Source organism: Phaseolus vulgaris, chromosome 11 (assembly GCF_000499845.2).
Source record: "Phaseolus vulgaris cultivar G19833 chromosome 11, P. vulgaris v2.0, whole genome shotgun sequence".
NCBI lineage: Eukaryota > Viridiplantae > Streptophyta > Magnoliopsida > Fabales > Fabaceae > Phaseolus > Phaseolus vulgaris.
The window spans coordinates 1,647,434-1,662,928 of NC_023749.2; the positions used below are offsets into that span (position 1 = coordinate 1,647,434).

Sequence of the window (15,495 nt, forward strand, 5' to 3'; positions counted from 1 at the left end):
CAAATATCTTCATTAATTACTTATTCAACCAATAATCCATCAACTCACTATCTTCAATAATCACTTCCTTAATTCATAATATGAAAGCAAAATATAGTGATTACATTAATTACTTCTCTCCATCTCCGTAATTCTCGTTTAACTTCTAATTAATTTACACATTTAATCAAAATGTAAAAAAAAATTGTAAAATAAAATCTTCATAATTATTTTACGCAAAAAAAAAGTAATATTCTTTTATTTTATTTTTAAAACTCTTAAAACAACATTTCAAAAAAAAAAACTAACAGGAAGAAACAATAGATCAACGTTTAACACTTTAATCAGTATGCAAATAACAAATTCATTCAACTCATGCTTTAACATAATAATGTTAATTTTTTTAAAAGTTACATCCAACAATAACAATAATGAACAAAAATATTATTGAGAATATTTTAGAAATAATAAACACTGAAAAAGGTTTTATAATCCTTTTACGTAATTTCACAATTTTAGTGGAGTATCATAGAAAACGTATTGACAATGCCATTAAAAAAATTCACACAAACTTTAATAAATAAAAAAATTTCATCTCATTACATTATTAATAATAAATTGTTCCATCCAAAATATATATATATATATATTAAATTCTTATTTTTATCTATATTTCTTTCCCAATCTTTATTATAGTTATCATATCCATGCTTAATATCTCCAGATTTTACGAAAAGTATATTGGAAACTGTTTCGACCTCAAGTTTATTGGACAACATCATTAGTGTTAATCATCGCATCTGAGGTATTGTTCGTTTTGGAAGTTAGTGTTCCGTCATGGTTTTATCTTGAAAAGATGTTTCGAAGGATGAATGGAGGAGGAAGTATATAAACTTAGCCTCGATTCCTGAACGATAATGTCATATGAAAAAAAATCAAACTCAGCATTTCTCTTATGTACTTTTAATTTTTACAAATATCCCTAATTTTGAATATAAATTGTACTTTTTATTCTAATTGATATTAAAATAGAAAGTGATTTTTATATACATTTTATGTTAAACTTAATAAAGTATATTATTAATGTTAACAAGTTATCTTTTCGAATAAATGAGAAACTGTATTTAGTATTATTTTTAAAATAATTTATTACAAGAATCTTTTTTGGACATTTATTATGTTAGTTTTATATATATAAGAGAAAGATAAAGCATAGAAAAGAATAATAAGTTTGTGTGAAATAGTTATATAAGAAGAAGATTACAATGTTGTTATTTTGATTTTGTATTATTGATTATTGATTTGTGAATTTGTTGTTGAACATCAAAGTGATGATGATGATGGGGGAAGGAATCGCCCATAGAAATCCCTTCCCTGTTTCTTCCGATTAGATACGAAGCTTCACAATTCATCTTTTCGGAATTTGCTTTTTTTCATCACAAATCGATTATTCCCGATTTGATCCAACAGAGGCATGGGTCAAGCTTTTCGGAAGCTCTTCGATACCTTCTTCGCCAATACCGAGATGCGGGTCTCTTCCTCGTTCTTTTTTAATATTAATAATGATTGGTAAAAGTATGAATAATAAATAATGCATGATGTCGTTCTTTGTACTTGATCTTGTTTCAATTGTTTGATTTTGAATAGTTTTCTTTTACATTCAGCTATCATCATCATTAATCAGCAAAGATGATGCAATTCTTCATCGATTATGCTTGTGTTGCCTTGTCTCATCCGTCTTCTAATTATTCATTCTTAATTTTTTGATGAGTTTTGTGTTTACCCTTTTTTTAAACATTTTTTTGGTTTAGGTTGTGATGCTTGGTCTTGATGCTGCTGGGAAAACTACCATACTGTACAAGCTCCACATTGGAGAAGTTTTGTCTACTGTTCCTACAATTGGTGGGTTTCATTCTATAAATGCATAATTTAATTCTTTTAATTAAGCAGGTTTCTTGGTATAAGCTAATTAAGCCATTTCGGTCTTGATACCCAAAGGATGCTAATGGTTTACTTATGTCTATTTGACTTTGTTAGTAAGCATGGAGTTTTGTTTCTGCATTGCCAGTGTGAAGTGTAATGGAAGTCTTTTTATTAATGGAAATGGACGAATGTCTATTAGCATTGGGGGTGTGTGAATTGACTAGAGAAATTTTGTTAGAGTATAACACTTCAGTTTAGTAGAAGAAAAATTAGAGAGAACTGAACTATAGGTATTTTGTTTGAGGCTTTTAAATTTCTAGTGTTTTTGCAGGTTTTAATGTGGAGAAGGTTCAGTATAAGAATGTTGTTTTCACAGTTTGGGATGTTGGAGGGCAAGAGAAATTAAGGACACTTTGGAGGCACTATTTCAACAACACTGATGGTTTGGTAGGAATTAGTTTTCATGGTTTTATGCACCACTTTATCTTTGTGAGAATACAACTCGTGCAATTTGGAACTTGTGAATTTTTCCTTCTGTTACAGCTGATATAGTTGCCAGATTGATAAATATACGTATATTTATGCAGATATATGTTATTGATAGTCTGGACCGTGAAAGGATAGGGAAAGCTAAGCAGGAATTTCAGGTGATAAAATAAAACCATGAACACATATGCCATGTTATTCCAAACAATTTTTGAATAGATCTATGGATTACTTGCAGACAATCATAAATGATCCGTTTATGCTTCACAGTATAATATTGGTGTTTGCTAACAAACAGGACCTGGTATGTCTTCATTCTTCATTCTTCATTCACTTTTTTTTTATGAGTAACAAGAAATTGGAGCCAAGTAATGTGAATTGATTGACACAGTTTACTGCATATGCTACAAGAGTTGGTGGTAGTATGCTATTATTAATGCATATAATAGAAAGAACAGTGCAGGTAAGTTTTAAGTTGCAAAAACCATTAAAATATTTAAAATAGGCAACTATCTGGAGGAATCATGTGCAGTCAAACCGAGAAAATTATTTACAAGCTACTAACAGACAGTTGCCTTCACCATTATTATGTGTAATCATTACAAGCTACTAACAGACAGTTTACTGCATTATGCATCCAACAGTGTGCGACATACTTAATTTGCACTATGATTAGCTGATATGTTTGTTGGATCATATGAGAAATGTGAACCAACTTGGAAAGCTATACAAATCTGTACCTACAGAAAAAAGTAAAGATGTGGCTGAGTGCTTGTTCCCATCATAGGACCAACTAAGTTACACAAGCTTATAATAATAAAAAAACACTTTCATAATAAGCTTATTTAGAAAACGCCTTGCGTGGAGGTTAGTAAAATTTCATAATAATTTATTTTCCATAGTTTATTAGATTGTAATACCAACCTAATTAACTTGGAGCTTACCCCAAAAAAAGTGTGGTTCAGCATAAATCTTTTTCTATTTTCTGGTAACATTTTCTATCAATAAGTGCTTTGTTTCTTCTTGTTTGTTCACGATATGCATGACCATAAAACATTAAATACCAGTAGAAAAGAATTCACTTTTTTGGAGAATTCGATTTTTTTTTACAAATTCAAGTTAAATTCTTACACGTATACCACTTGCATGCTTTTCAAAGAAGGCATGATACCAGTTTCCATTCCCAGTACATGCACATTTTCTTCTAATGAAACTTCTCTATCTTTAAAAACAAATATTTTCTCTATATGGTTATCAATGATTCTGGCAGTGGCAGATCTTTGTTTTTGAACAAACTAATCTCCTCCAAACAATTTACGGAGTTCTGCATTATTATGAGTCTAGTTATAATATTTGTTAATATTTTCCTTTTGTTTTCAGAGAGGAGCAATGTCACCAAGGGAAGTATGTGAAGGATTAGGTCTCTTGGATCTGAAGAATAGAAAGTGGCACATACAAGGCACTTGCGCCCTTCGGGGAGATGGCCTTTATGAGGGCTTGGATTGGCTGTCCACAACTCTGAAGGAGAGAAGAGCTGCCGGATATTCTTCAATAGGACTAGGAACTTCATCCTTCTAATTTTCAAGGTTTGAATTACCATATTATTTTATTTATAAAAATTTTCATGTTAGACATCACTTATAAAAACTTTCATGTTAGATATCACTTATAAAAGATTCCATGTTAGGCATCACTTATAAAAGATTCCATGTTAGACATCACTAGGCTGTCATCTAAACTAATAACAATTGTCTGTCATCACATAATTTTTTTTTTATTAAAATAGAAAAAAAATACGAAAAAAATGGAAAAATTAGACCAAATCTCATATGTTAACAAAAACGATAGGTATACCATATTATTTCAATCATTACCTACTTTCCTGTTTATCACCCCATTACATTATATGTGTATTCTTTATTGCAGACGTATTTTGGCTTCAGGATGACTTTGTAGAGTGCGTGTCCGTTCTGAGATTGATGTGAGTGATTGTCAATTTTTTTGGTTTAACATCTGAAGCACTGATAGAATGAAGCTGTTTCAGCTTTTAGGGTGCATGACTTACTCCAGTTATACAACTTTGTGTATGAAGAGCGATTAACCAAATTCTTTTGGCTTATCGATTTCCCTTACTTACTGTGTGCTTCTGACTAATTAATGCATTGGGAGCTTGTCATTATTCTTGCCAACATTTTATTGTAATTCAATTGGGTGGCTGCAATTATTTACCTCCTTTCCCCCTTATAATTCAGTCATTATTGTTAGAATATATGATAATCGTTGTTACTAATCTTTTGTTCTCATATCAGTGAATATCTAAGAAGTATCTTATGTATATTAACACTTGTTACTTATATATTATTTTTAGTAAATTCTGTTTTTTAGTTATTTTCTTCTTTAAGATATATAAGTTCAGTTTTATTCTGACAATTACTATTTATTTTAGAGAATAAGATGTTTCAGTTTTTTTTATAATAAATTACTAAAACAATAAATATGATTTAATATTAAAGTTTATAAAAATGATAAAAAAAAAGTACTGTATAAAAGTTTAATATTTAACTCAAAATATTCAAAGACTTTTTCAATCCCAATTTTAAAAACATGGGCAAATATATATCACTCCACAAATCTTCATTTTTTTTTATGAATCGACATTTCAAATTATATTAGGTCTTAAGAAAAATCTGAGTCTAGACTTATTCCTAACGGGGAAGTTATTTTTTTTTACTTGTTAATGATTTAATTATTTTTTTGTTAAATTAGAAATATTTATCAAGATAAAAAATATGATGTGATTGTTTACAACCATTCATTAATGATACCTATATAGTTTAAGGAATGTAAAAAAAAATGGTTAAACAGTTACAAATTCAGAAACACAAAAAATACAGAAAGATAAAATGAAGCCAAAATATTAATATAATGCTTAGATGAAATAGTACAGGAAATAAAAAGAAATGAAAATAGTAATGACCTGAACATTTTGGGAGTTACCAAATGTTGAAAAAAAAAAGGATTGAGTGAAAAAGATGGAAAAGAAATCACAATTTAAGTTCTAAATTTGTATCCAAATGAAAGTAAAACAAAGGTATACATTGCTTTTGAAGAAAATACCAAAGGAAAAAAAGAACAGGGTCTTGTTATATTTCTCTCAAGAGTTACGTGAATATGATTTTTTATCACGATTCCATGCTAGCACCATTAATTTGTTGTGGGAAGGACAGCATTGTACAACAATTAAGATAATGCAATATAACTCAGTGCAAGAATTATCATTCAATCCAAGTGTGAGATACATGTGCATCTATTATTACAAGTGATGCACAAATCATTAGCCAAACATTCAAGATATAATAAGCATCACCAAACCTAAAACTTATTACATAATTCTAATTCTATCTATCTATGTATCTATCTACATGTACATTCAAATTCAAATTCAATTACAACACAACACTCCAAAAATTTTACTCACCAACAGTGACTGTGATTTGAACAACACAGAATCACCATCTTTCATCCTCTAACCAATTATTTTTCTCTTTTGGCCCAGTGGGACCTTCCTCACCATAAAGTTCCACTGGGAACTTATTAAACAAGTTCTTCACAGAATATTTAAGCATGCGAGGAAGAGCATTGATTACCTTATCCAGCTCAGTTTTTGAATCATAAACAATTTTGGGACCCCATTCTCTCATAAACTGCAACCACTGAGGCTCAGTGACATCATTTTCAAGATACTCAGCTGCAACAAGCTCATAGTGAACACTAGAATCCACATACAAATTACTCCTAGCAGCATCATTCCTTATGCCAATCCCAAGTTTTGAAGAACCTTGGATACAGGTACCAGGACGAGGGTAACTTGCATGACCACATTTGGATGAGTAAACAATAGCTTTATTGCCTTCAATATAATCCAAGTCACAGGCATCCACCCATTCACCACCACTGTGCTGTGAAAAGTATATGCTATAAAGCTCTCCACTGAAGTTGCTTATGCGAAGTGTGAAATGCTCCCAGTCACCAACATGCTCTCCAACCCTTCCCAAAGGAATGTTCTTAATTCCAAACTTCAGAGTGGCTGGTCCATTGAAAGGGCAAAACACCCACATTGCAATGTCAGTAAAAGTTCCACCAACAGCAGCCTTCACATGAACATAAAGCTTTGCACTTTTCAAGTCCCCACGTTTCACAACATCCCTTTTATCATCTCTTGGCAAGTCTATCCAAAACTGGCCATCATTTGATCCCCCACCAGGTAGATTTGACCCAGTTGCATCAATTCTCTCTCCTTTAGACACACCCTTTGTGTACAAAAGTGCTCCATTGTTGAAAAACCAATCCACAGAAGATGGCAAGTAAATTTCCTGAGGATGAAAGAAAATAGTAGGGCCATAATGGTTAATAAGTGCGTGTATTTGTTGCAGATTTGGCATTGCTAGTATTGCAGGATTCAGGTTCTTCAAGCATGCAACAGGGACATCTTCTCTCATGGTCCACCCACTGCTGCAGAAAAAAGTCCCCACACAAACTCCTTTCCCTAGCATGCCACGATCACAAGGTCTCAAACTACATACCTGAAATGAAAACTCTGGAATTCTAGAGCCAGAAGTGAGTATTTGACGGTATGGTTCACATTTATGAGTGAGGTCTGTACGCACACAGCACATTTCATCCAATGAAGGCTTCTCATGTTTGGTAGTGACCAAACAGCCAAGGGCCTTGTAACCTTCAGGAGGTTCAGGTACCCAGAAGTATACGCTTGAAATTTCCAAACTTGCTGCATTTTCACCCCAAACCAACTTAAAATCAAGGGGATTCTTCATAGGAGGTAACTTATCTTGATTGCAAATATCAGCAGTTTCAACCTCCCTACCAACAAGCACAAAACCCCTCAAAGGCTTGTCACAGGATTGACAATAGTGACCAAGAATACGAAAACTATCAGGTATTTCTACAGGCCTATAGAATGTAACAGCTTTTTTAGTGTCTAGCATACCACTGCTACTCCAAATAAACTCAAACCTAGTGACCTTGGAAACTTGTATTTCACCAAGATTTATAAGGCCGGAAGCAAAACCTTGTCCTGTAATGAAACATACACATAAAATTGTTCAGAGGTAAGTTAATGATCCTTTCTCAAAATGTTATGTGGCATTGAGACTGCAATGTCATGCAAGCACAACATTCTCAATTTTTTTTCTGCAGGGTGAAATTGTTACCTTCAACAACAAACTTACTGCAAATCATCCCCAGAGATAAATTCCTTAAAGAATTCAGATTTGATGAATTATAATATGCAAATCATGCTATTAATGCAGTGAAATTTACTAGCATCAAGTCTCATCAAACATGCCATGGGAAAAGGTACATAAATGATAATCCGGAAAGGAATGAGTGTGAAAAAATCAATTTCATCAATGATAGTCCAGAAAGACAAGAGGTGTTTATTAGCATAAAGGATGAAAAAAAATGCATAATAGCCCTAAAAAATCCAAATAATAACGCATATTCCTACAATGAAATATTTAGTGATATTAAGGAAAAGCTTGATATAATAAATTGAGACCTTGAGACCATTGAGGGATTGGAGAGGGAAGAGAAAAGGTTTGAGGAGAAGACGATTGAGGCATTGCATTTGCATTCCAACGAAAGCACTTGGAGCCATTCATCTCTCCATAAATCGCAGGTGCAAACTCCTTTTTACGTTCTTGCATGTTACCAAAAGCCCTTCTTATTCCAAATTAATTCATGGATTTTACATGCACTCTGCATGCGTATTTTGATTTTGAGATACCATATTTCTTCCTCAATGAAACGAGGAAGAAGCTCAGCTTTGATCCATTTTTATTTTGTGTTGGAACTTTATTATGAAAATCATTTCATTTTTAACTTATGTTTTTGACATGCTAAAGAGAAGGAATAAAACAAAGTTATCGTTTCATTGTGTGGATCTTTTTTCGGGTGGTATGATATCTTCACACCATTAATAAATATAATGTACTTGAGAAACAAATAAATTCATACTTTAATTATATTTAATTTATTTTTTAATTTAAAATATTATTATATTATTATAATGGTTTGTTAGTTATATGTATTTTGCTTTTGGATGTTAACAACATCTTTTTCCGGAAACAAAAGGGGTTCTTTTATTAATTTTTTTTATTATATTTTAAATAATTTAAACAATAAAACAAAGTATACTCCCTTTTATTTTGTGTAATTTCATCTTTTCCGTCAATAAGCCTTTTCAACCTCACACCTTTGATTGCTTCTTTCTTCCCTTTATCTTAATTAAAATACATAACTAAAGAATCATTATTTGTTTAGAAGATTAATTGACATTGTAAGATTAAGGGACCAAACAATATCAGTATATCCCAGTACCCAGGACTGATCAACGATCATAAGAAAGATACATTAAGGTAATAATATCCCAATATCCACACAAAAAAAATATACATTTAAGGTAAAATCATACTTACGTAGAAACCTTGTGAAAAAATAGATAATACGTGTTTAATCTTGATATATATACTAATTTCGATCCAACAATAAAATAGTCTTTTAATACCATATAAATAAACACATCAATCAAAACATTTATATATAATTATTACATCACATGTCAAACACTTACTGTAAGTGAACATAGAAAAATCTTTTTTTTAGGATCAATAGCCAAAATTCAAACACTAAAAAAGGAGTTAGAAGAAAAGAGATGACAACCGAATGAGTAATTCCAATTATTGGAGCCATGAACTAGACAAAGTTCAAACCAAATCCACTCGTGCAGAAACCAAATTATAATTGAACCTCCGAGATAAAGAAAAATTATTCTTTACTTCACAAGTAATTAAACAATTTCTGTTGCGTTCTTCCAAATTGGGTATGACCTAGGTCAAGACAACCATACAGGAACTAGCCCAAGTGAAACCAAGTAACAGTTGAATAATTAAAATGCATGTGCTTCTTAAATAAGTTGCATATTTAATCTCTCGTACAATGTCTACATATTAAAGTTTGATAAGTTGTTTATTGGTCTTTTATTTCTTGGATGAGCAAGAGAACCAAAAGGAACCACGTTTGATGGCCCAAGACGTTGCCAATGGATGCATAATGATCCACTCATTGTAAAAAATAACCAATACGTATGGCAGCTACTACCAAGCCAAGGATGCCAAAGTTCATGAGTGAATTTAACTTGAAGCACAAATTAAAAGCAGATCTACAGTAAGATATTCAACATGGTGCCACCAATATAGAAACTTTGTTCTGTTTTTAAATGCTAAGAATGTCTAGTCCTAATGATTACCAAACCAGAGATTAAATCACTCTGAAATGACCAAGCCTCATAGCATTTGGAGCTCACCGAAGTAAAGGCGTCCAAGTCTTTCAACTCATCAGTGTTTATGGGTTTAAAGATGCACAGTAACCAGGAATCTTATAAGTTATTAGCAATAGATTCAGAATTTGTTTCTGACGATTTATGGCCTTCAAAAGCTTCCATGTCAATGGTCATATCATCCCCCACATCAGCCTCGGTCATTACTTCGTCTTTGTCAGGCACCTGAGGCTCAACACCGTTCTGTGCACTATCAGATTGCTCATTCTGCTTTTCATTTGCCTTCTCTTGGTCAACTGCCACTTTTTCTGTTGCTTCCGGGTATGGATCAGTGCAGATTGTCAATGTAGATGTAACTAATAAGTTCTACAGAAAAAGAAAAAAACACCAGACAGACAGAAGTCAAGTAAATTGTTTTTTATTATTCGCAATCATAAAAATGAATTATTAACTATTTATAAAATGAAAGATATTATAAAGTTCATAATTCTAAATATAAAAATTGAACAGCAGTGCACATGCCAAATTATATAGCATACCTTTTCAAGAGCTAAAGCAAGCTTTGAAAGATTTGGATAAATGGTTTTTGCATCTAATAGGATCTGTTCAATGTAATATCAGACAAGGTAACATTAGATATTACGATGCTAGCATGTTAAACATGATAGTAATAATGCACAGCAGAAAACGACTTTACCTCACAAAGCCTTTGCAATGTAAATGGAGGGCCTTCAATGAAACAAGTAAGAGCTGGAATCATAAAGAAAATCATACCAAAATATTTTAGTGGAGCTTAACCCCCCAAATAATATAACAAAAAGTTTAATACGGCAAAGTAAATATTAACAGCTTAAACATTCAAAGCAACAATGTGAAATCAAAATATGCAATGAAAAGACATGATCTTGTTATTCAAGATTTGTTGCAGGCTTAAATTGAATTTGGCTGGGTTGAGTCTATGAAACTTGCTATAGAAAAGGATTGCTCTAACAGCTAAATGGTCATCACTTTTGGAGAGTATACCATGAAATGACGTCAAATAATAGATTAATGGGGTTTAAACCAGAGTATATCAATCTAATGTTCAATGAAACTATTCTCAGGAGTATACTTCTAAAACCTTTTGGTTTCTTTAGGTCGGAATTAATCCCCATATATATGTAGACAAAATGACAGTCAAAATTACTAAAGAATTTCACACGTGATTCTAAATAATGGCATTATATGTTAACACTGAGTGTTTCTCCGAGAAGATTTGTCAAAACAAAATATTCTGCACGAGGAAAAACAAGCCTTACCATTAATTGTTTTATACATCAACTTCTCTGTACAGATAACCATAATTAGGCATGCAGAAATATATTGTACGCACACTTGTAACTATGCCAATGTTTTGAGAACTAGACCACACTGACAAGACAGTCCAGTTCAAACATGAACTAGTCTGGTCAAGTCATAAATTAGTAGCAGAGAACAGACAAACTGGTCAAACTGTTTGATTTGGCCTCAGCCTGACAAGTTGAACCAGCTTAAAAGCTTATTTACCATAAAATGCACCAAAAGGGAGAAGAGTGTACCAAACATGTATCCCACAACTTTTAATAGGAAACTCCAAAAACTAGACAATTGCTGCGGAGTTTAACATTAGAATATCTATTCCCAAAACTATTTTGTCAACAATATTATTAGTTCTTGTCAAAAGAAATTTTAATTTTTAAGAAATACTTTCACATCTTAATGGAATGATATTGTAATGATTTTCAATATAGACATAGCAAAAATTAAATTCTATCAACTAATTAATGATACACAACAAAATAGTAACATTTATAGTTCACAATTAGACAAGAATCTCTATTGAACCTAGGCAACACTCTATTGGTTCAATGAATGGTTTGTACTTTAGATGGGATACCTTCATCTAGTTTATTAACCAACTCAATGTAGGATTCTCCCATTGAGGCATACTGCTGCTCACTCGTCAATTTTGCCTCAGGGTACTCTGACAGTACCTGTATAACAATTTCAAATACCGAGAGAAAGGCAAAATATCAGTGTAAGAACTACAATCTATGCCGTCAAAAAAAGAACTACAATGTATGAATAATAAATTTAGGAGTTGTATGAACTGAGACAAAATTGAAAACCTTACATCTAGCATACCTCTAAGAATCAATAAAATATAGATAAAAATGCATGCTAGCATACCTCCCCATACCTGCTTCAGCTGAAAGGATAGCATGCTCTTCAACTTATCCCAGTCATGCCTGTTATTAAAAAAAGTCATCACATTAGCCTTTTAAATACAGATCCATGTCCAAGTCAACTATCATTAAGTTTAGCCATGGTAATCAATCCAGATAGACATGCATGATACCAATTCTGATAAGCACTAAATTCAACAAAATTATGATACGCATGTATGAAATTTCAAAAATCAAGATTACCCAAAAGTCATAGAGGATAAAGTACACAATGATTCTTGAGCAACAAATCCACAGCTAAGAGCATAACACTGTAACACTGAACATAACATACATATATTAAACAGGTAAAAAAAACATAGATACAAAAAGATGGGTACAAGCGGATTAAATTAAACGGGGTGTTTTCAAATGGGATTTCAAAAGACTTTTTACATGGAAAAATTCATGTGAATCTTAAAAGATTTTGTCAGAATGTAATGATTTTTAAAAATATTATAAATAATTTTTAAAAGACTTTTATGATTAGGATTTTGTAATTTGGATTTTTAAAATATGAAATCATAAAAGGATTTTAGGTATTGACAGGAATTTAGAAGATTTCATGAATTTAAAAGCGAATGCATCTCTACCTTTTATCCTATCCTGCAAGATAAAGTGAATCAAAGTGCATTTAGTGGTAATCTATGCAACTAGTATCGACTCATCTGTTTACTATTTAAGTTAGCTATGTTATAATACTAAAAACACAAGTCTTAAGGACTTTTTCCACTTTATAAAATTTAATTTATATATTATCAATTTAAATTAGTTTCACATAAATATCTAATAAGAACTTCTTAGAACCTATCCTGTTCAACTTCCAACATTCTACTTCCTCCACCCTTTTCTTTAATAAATAAAAAAGGATTTATTGGGAATTTTAATTTATTAATTCACAAATATTTAAAAATAATTATTAGCACCAACGTTTCAGCACTCCAATACCCATTTCTTTAAATAAAAATTAAAACTCAATTGATGAATTTAATGGCACTTTTTATCTTTTAAAATAAAAAATAGAAATAATTGAAAGATATTAGTCTATAAAAAAAAGGCCCACCAAAGCAACCAAAGAAGTAACTGAACCATGCTTAATCATTGTTTCTAACGTTGCCACATCATTGTCAGAGAGAATAAGGTGTTAATAACCAATGAAAATGCTAGAAAACTAGTAAATTATTAGCACCGCTTAAATGCAATTTTTGCCCCCAATTGATTTGCAAAAGATTCATTTTAATCCCCTTGTTGCCATTAGCAACAACACTATGCCTCGAGTTTTTCAACAGATCAAACTAAATCCATTATCAAAAGGCCATTTAATGTGAACAATGAGGTTGAATTTGTGTCAACAATACATAAATGTTTGACAGCCTTGCATTACTGAAACTAGGATGCCTCAATTTAACATCATCAATTTCCATTTGCAATTGGCAGTACATAGATATTGAAACTTAAAGATATCAATTCAGAAAATGCCAAAAAGGTAGTATATTTGCAACTGCAAACAGTGAGGATTAAACAGACACTTCTGTAAAACCAAATAGCCAAAAGGATATTTGAACCTAGATCATAAAGCAACTCATTCTCACAGACTAGTGACAGGCTAGATTGTTTTTCATGCAAAAGCAGGGAACACACGTGCAGTCTAAGGACCCAAAAAGCACGCCTAAGTTGCATAGATGAAGTACTAGAATAAGTCAGCTCTTTAGTAGTGCCCTTCTGGGTCAAGCAAGACACATCTTTAGCATATTATGATAACAATTTCAAAAAAAAAAAGCTCAACTCTCAGCCATCTAGATTGCACACTCACGCCAATGGACTAAAATAGTAAAATGGTTAAAAGAATAACTAGTTGTAAGTCCATGAGTTATAAGAAATAGTAAATATATTCACTGCTGCCTTCTTCCATTCGCTTTCAGGGTACCTTTGGCCTCAAAGTGTTTAGAGTTAAAACCTCAGTACCTAGCACAAACCGTTGTCTTTGACTAAAATCACAACCAAAGACATTCCCTGCATATTATCTACTAGCATGTCCGGTTGTGCTGTATCAAATCTTACACGCATCTAAACAGAACCTACATTTTGCAGTCATTTCCAAACTCAACATGATTATATATACATGCACGTGCTTCCTGACGTGTGCCCAAACAAAACACTACCAAGTCCCAAGCAGGTAGGATTAATTCAATCATGTTAATAAGTACTTCAAGGGGAAAAAATATACACAAACACCGTCCCTATCTATCTTATCTAACGAACAAGAAGCCTGAGAACATAAGTCGGTACTCCAATAACACATACCAGAACTTCCCAGTAGATGCAATAACTTGCAAAGTCTGCACAACTTCATCCCTCGAAACATCTTGATTTTGCTCAGCATCTCTACAGAACCAAAAATCGTTGAATTAGGTATAGCAGTGATTTCGCAAAAAGAAGAGAGTGAAATTGCAATCACCTGTGGTTCGACGCGTCATCATTGCGGGCTTCATTTGAAGAAACCGGTGGCTGCTGTAAAATCTCATGCGGTTGCGTCTCCATGAAATGAAACTGGAATAAATAGCGAAAATGATGAATTCCTTGGCCGGAATTTGAAACGGTGGCAGTGCGTTGGAAGTGCATACGGTGAGAGATGAAGATACATACCTGTAATGTTAGTTGGAGTGGATTGGGAAATGTGAAGCGGCGCGGTGACGAGAGGTTTCAGAAGATTGTTTTGGGTAGCAGCCTCCGTCGCCGTCAGCGGAGGAACTGCGTCGAGGTGTGTGTGCGTTCGTTGGGCTCTGCTTATTTGTATTGATCCAGTGGGCTTGCTTCCTAGTGGGCCTTCCTTATAGGACACATCCTTGTTTTCTCTCATCACTCCCTCATTCTTGTTTTTTATCATATTCCTGAAATACCCTCTTCTCCCACCTCTTTTCTTAGGGGGGGGGGGGGAATTTATCATGTGGCACGATTTTGGTGCGTACGATTTTGATCATATTAAAATAAAGTCGTATTAAGGTGATGTTTATGATATTGATATAAAGTTGTGTCAACTTGGTATAGTTTTGATTAACGAAATTCTTTTTAATTGAAGTCGCGGTTAGGTGATTTCTTTTTTTTCAAAAAATTTTTTTGTTTTTTTTTTTCTTTTAAGATTTGGAATAATTAATTGAATCATTAATTTGAAAAATTTTATAATTTTTTATAGATCTCGAATGTCAACATGTTAAAAATGAAAATGAATCGAAATGAGGTAAGAAATTCAATGAACAATCAATTTGGTACCAAATTTCAAAAAATCAACTATTTACTAATAATTTTTTTTATATTTTTAGTATTTTTTAGGGACTTTTTAGTTTATGTTTTCCATTGGAGTTAAGATTTTAATACCATTTTTAATTATTTTTTAATAAAAGATAGTTAAATATTTCTTAATTTATAAAACAACTCAAATTAATAATTTAATTTATTATTTGAGTTTAAAAAAAGCAAACACTTTTTTTCTAAAAAAAATTTCAATAAAAC

General features: G+C 32.1%; 3 protein-coding genes across 3 annotated transcripts; 1 reads left to right on the top strand and 2 right to left on the bottom strand.

Moving 5' to 3' along the window:
* The first annotated feature begins 1,198 nt into the window (after positions 1 to 1,198).
* On the top strand, positions 1,199 to 4,635 carry LOC137825679 (uncharacterized). The gene is made up of 7 exons (XM_068631415.1): positions 1,199 to 1,510; positions 1,791 to 1,881; positions 2,234 to 2,349; positions 2,490 to 2,549; positions 2,627 to 2,692; positions 3,769 to 3,974; positions 4,315 to 4,635. Exons 1-6 carry the CDS (start codon positions 1,454 to 1,456, stop codon positions 3,964 to 3,966), a joined length of 588 nt encoding a protein of 195 aa, XP_068487516.1. The 5' UTR covers positions 1,199 to 1,453; the 3' UTR covers positions 3,967 to 3,974; positions 4,315 to 4,635.
* A 1,171-nt stretch (positions 4,636 to 5,806) lies between these two features.
* Positions 5,807 to 8,133, bottom strand: LOC137825686 (hypothetical protein At1g04090-like). Its single transcript, XM_068631426.1, has 2 exons — positions 7,964 to 8,133; positions 5,807 to 7,480 (listed from the first exon to the last, which is right to left on the bottom strand). The coding sequence occupies exons 1-2, from the start codon at positions 8,109 to 8,111 to the stop codon at positions 5,898 to 5,900; spliced, it is 1,731 nt and encodes a 576-aa protein (XP_068487527.1). The 5' UTR covers positions 8,112 to 8,133; the 3' UTR covers positions 5,807 to 5,897.
* Positions 8,134 to 9,575: 1,442 nt separating this feature from the next.
* On the bottom strand, positions 9,576 to 14,788 carry LOC137817852 (uncharacterized). The gene is made up of 8 exons (XM_068621081.1): positions 14,632 to 14,788; positions 14,444 to 14,535; positions 14,290 to 14,370; positions 11,961 to 12,009; positions 11,658 to 11,754; positions 10,440 to 10,492; positions 10,282 to 10,344; positions 9,576 to 10,108 (listed from the first exon to the last, which is right to left on the bottom strand). The coding sequence occupies exons 2-8, from the start codon at positions 14,524 to 14,526 to the stop codon at positions 9,842 to 9,844; spliced, it is 693 nt and encodes a 230-aa protein (XP_068477182.1). The 5' UTR covers positions 14,527 to 14,535; positions 14,632 to 14,788; the 3' UTR covers positions 9,576 to 9,841.
* Between the last annotated feature and the right edge of the window lie 707 nt (positions 14,789 to 15,495).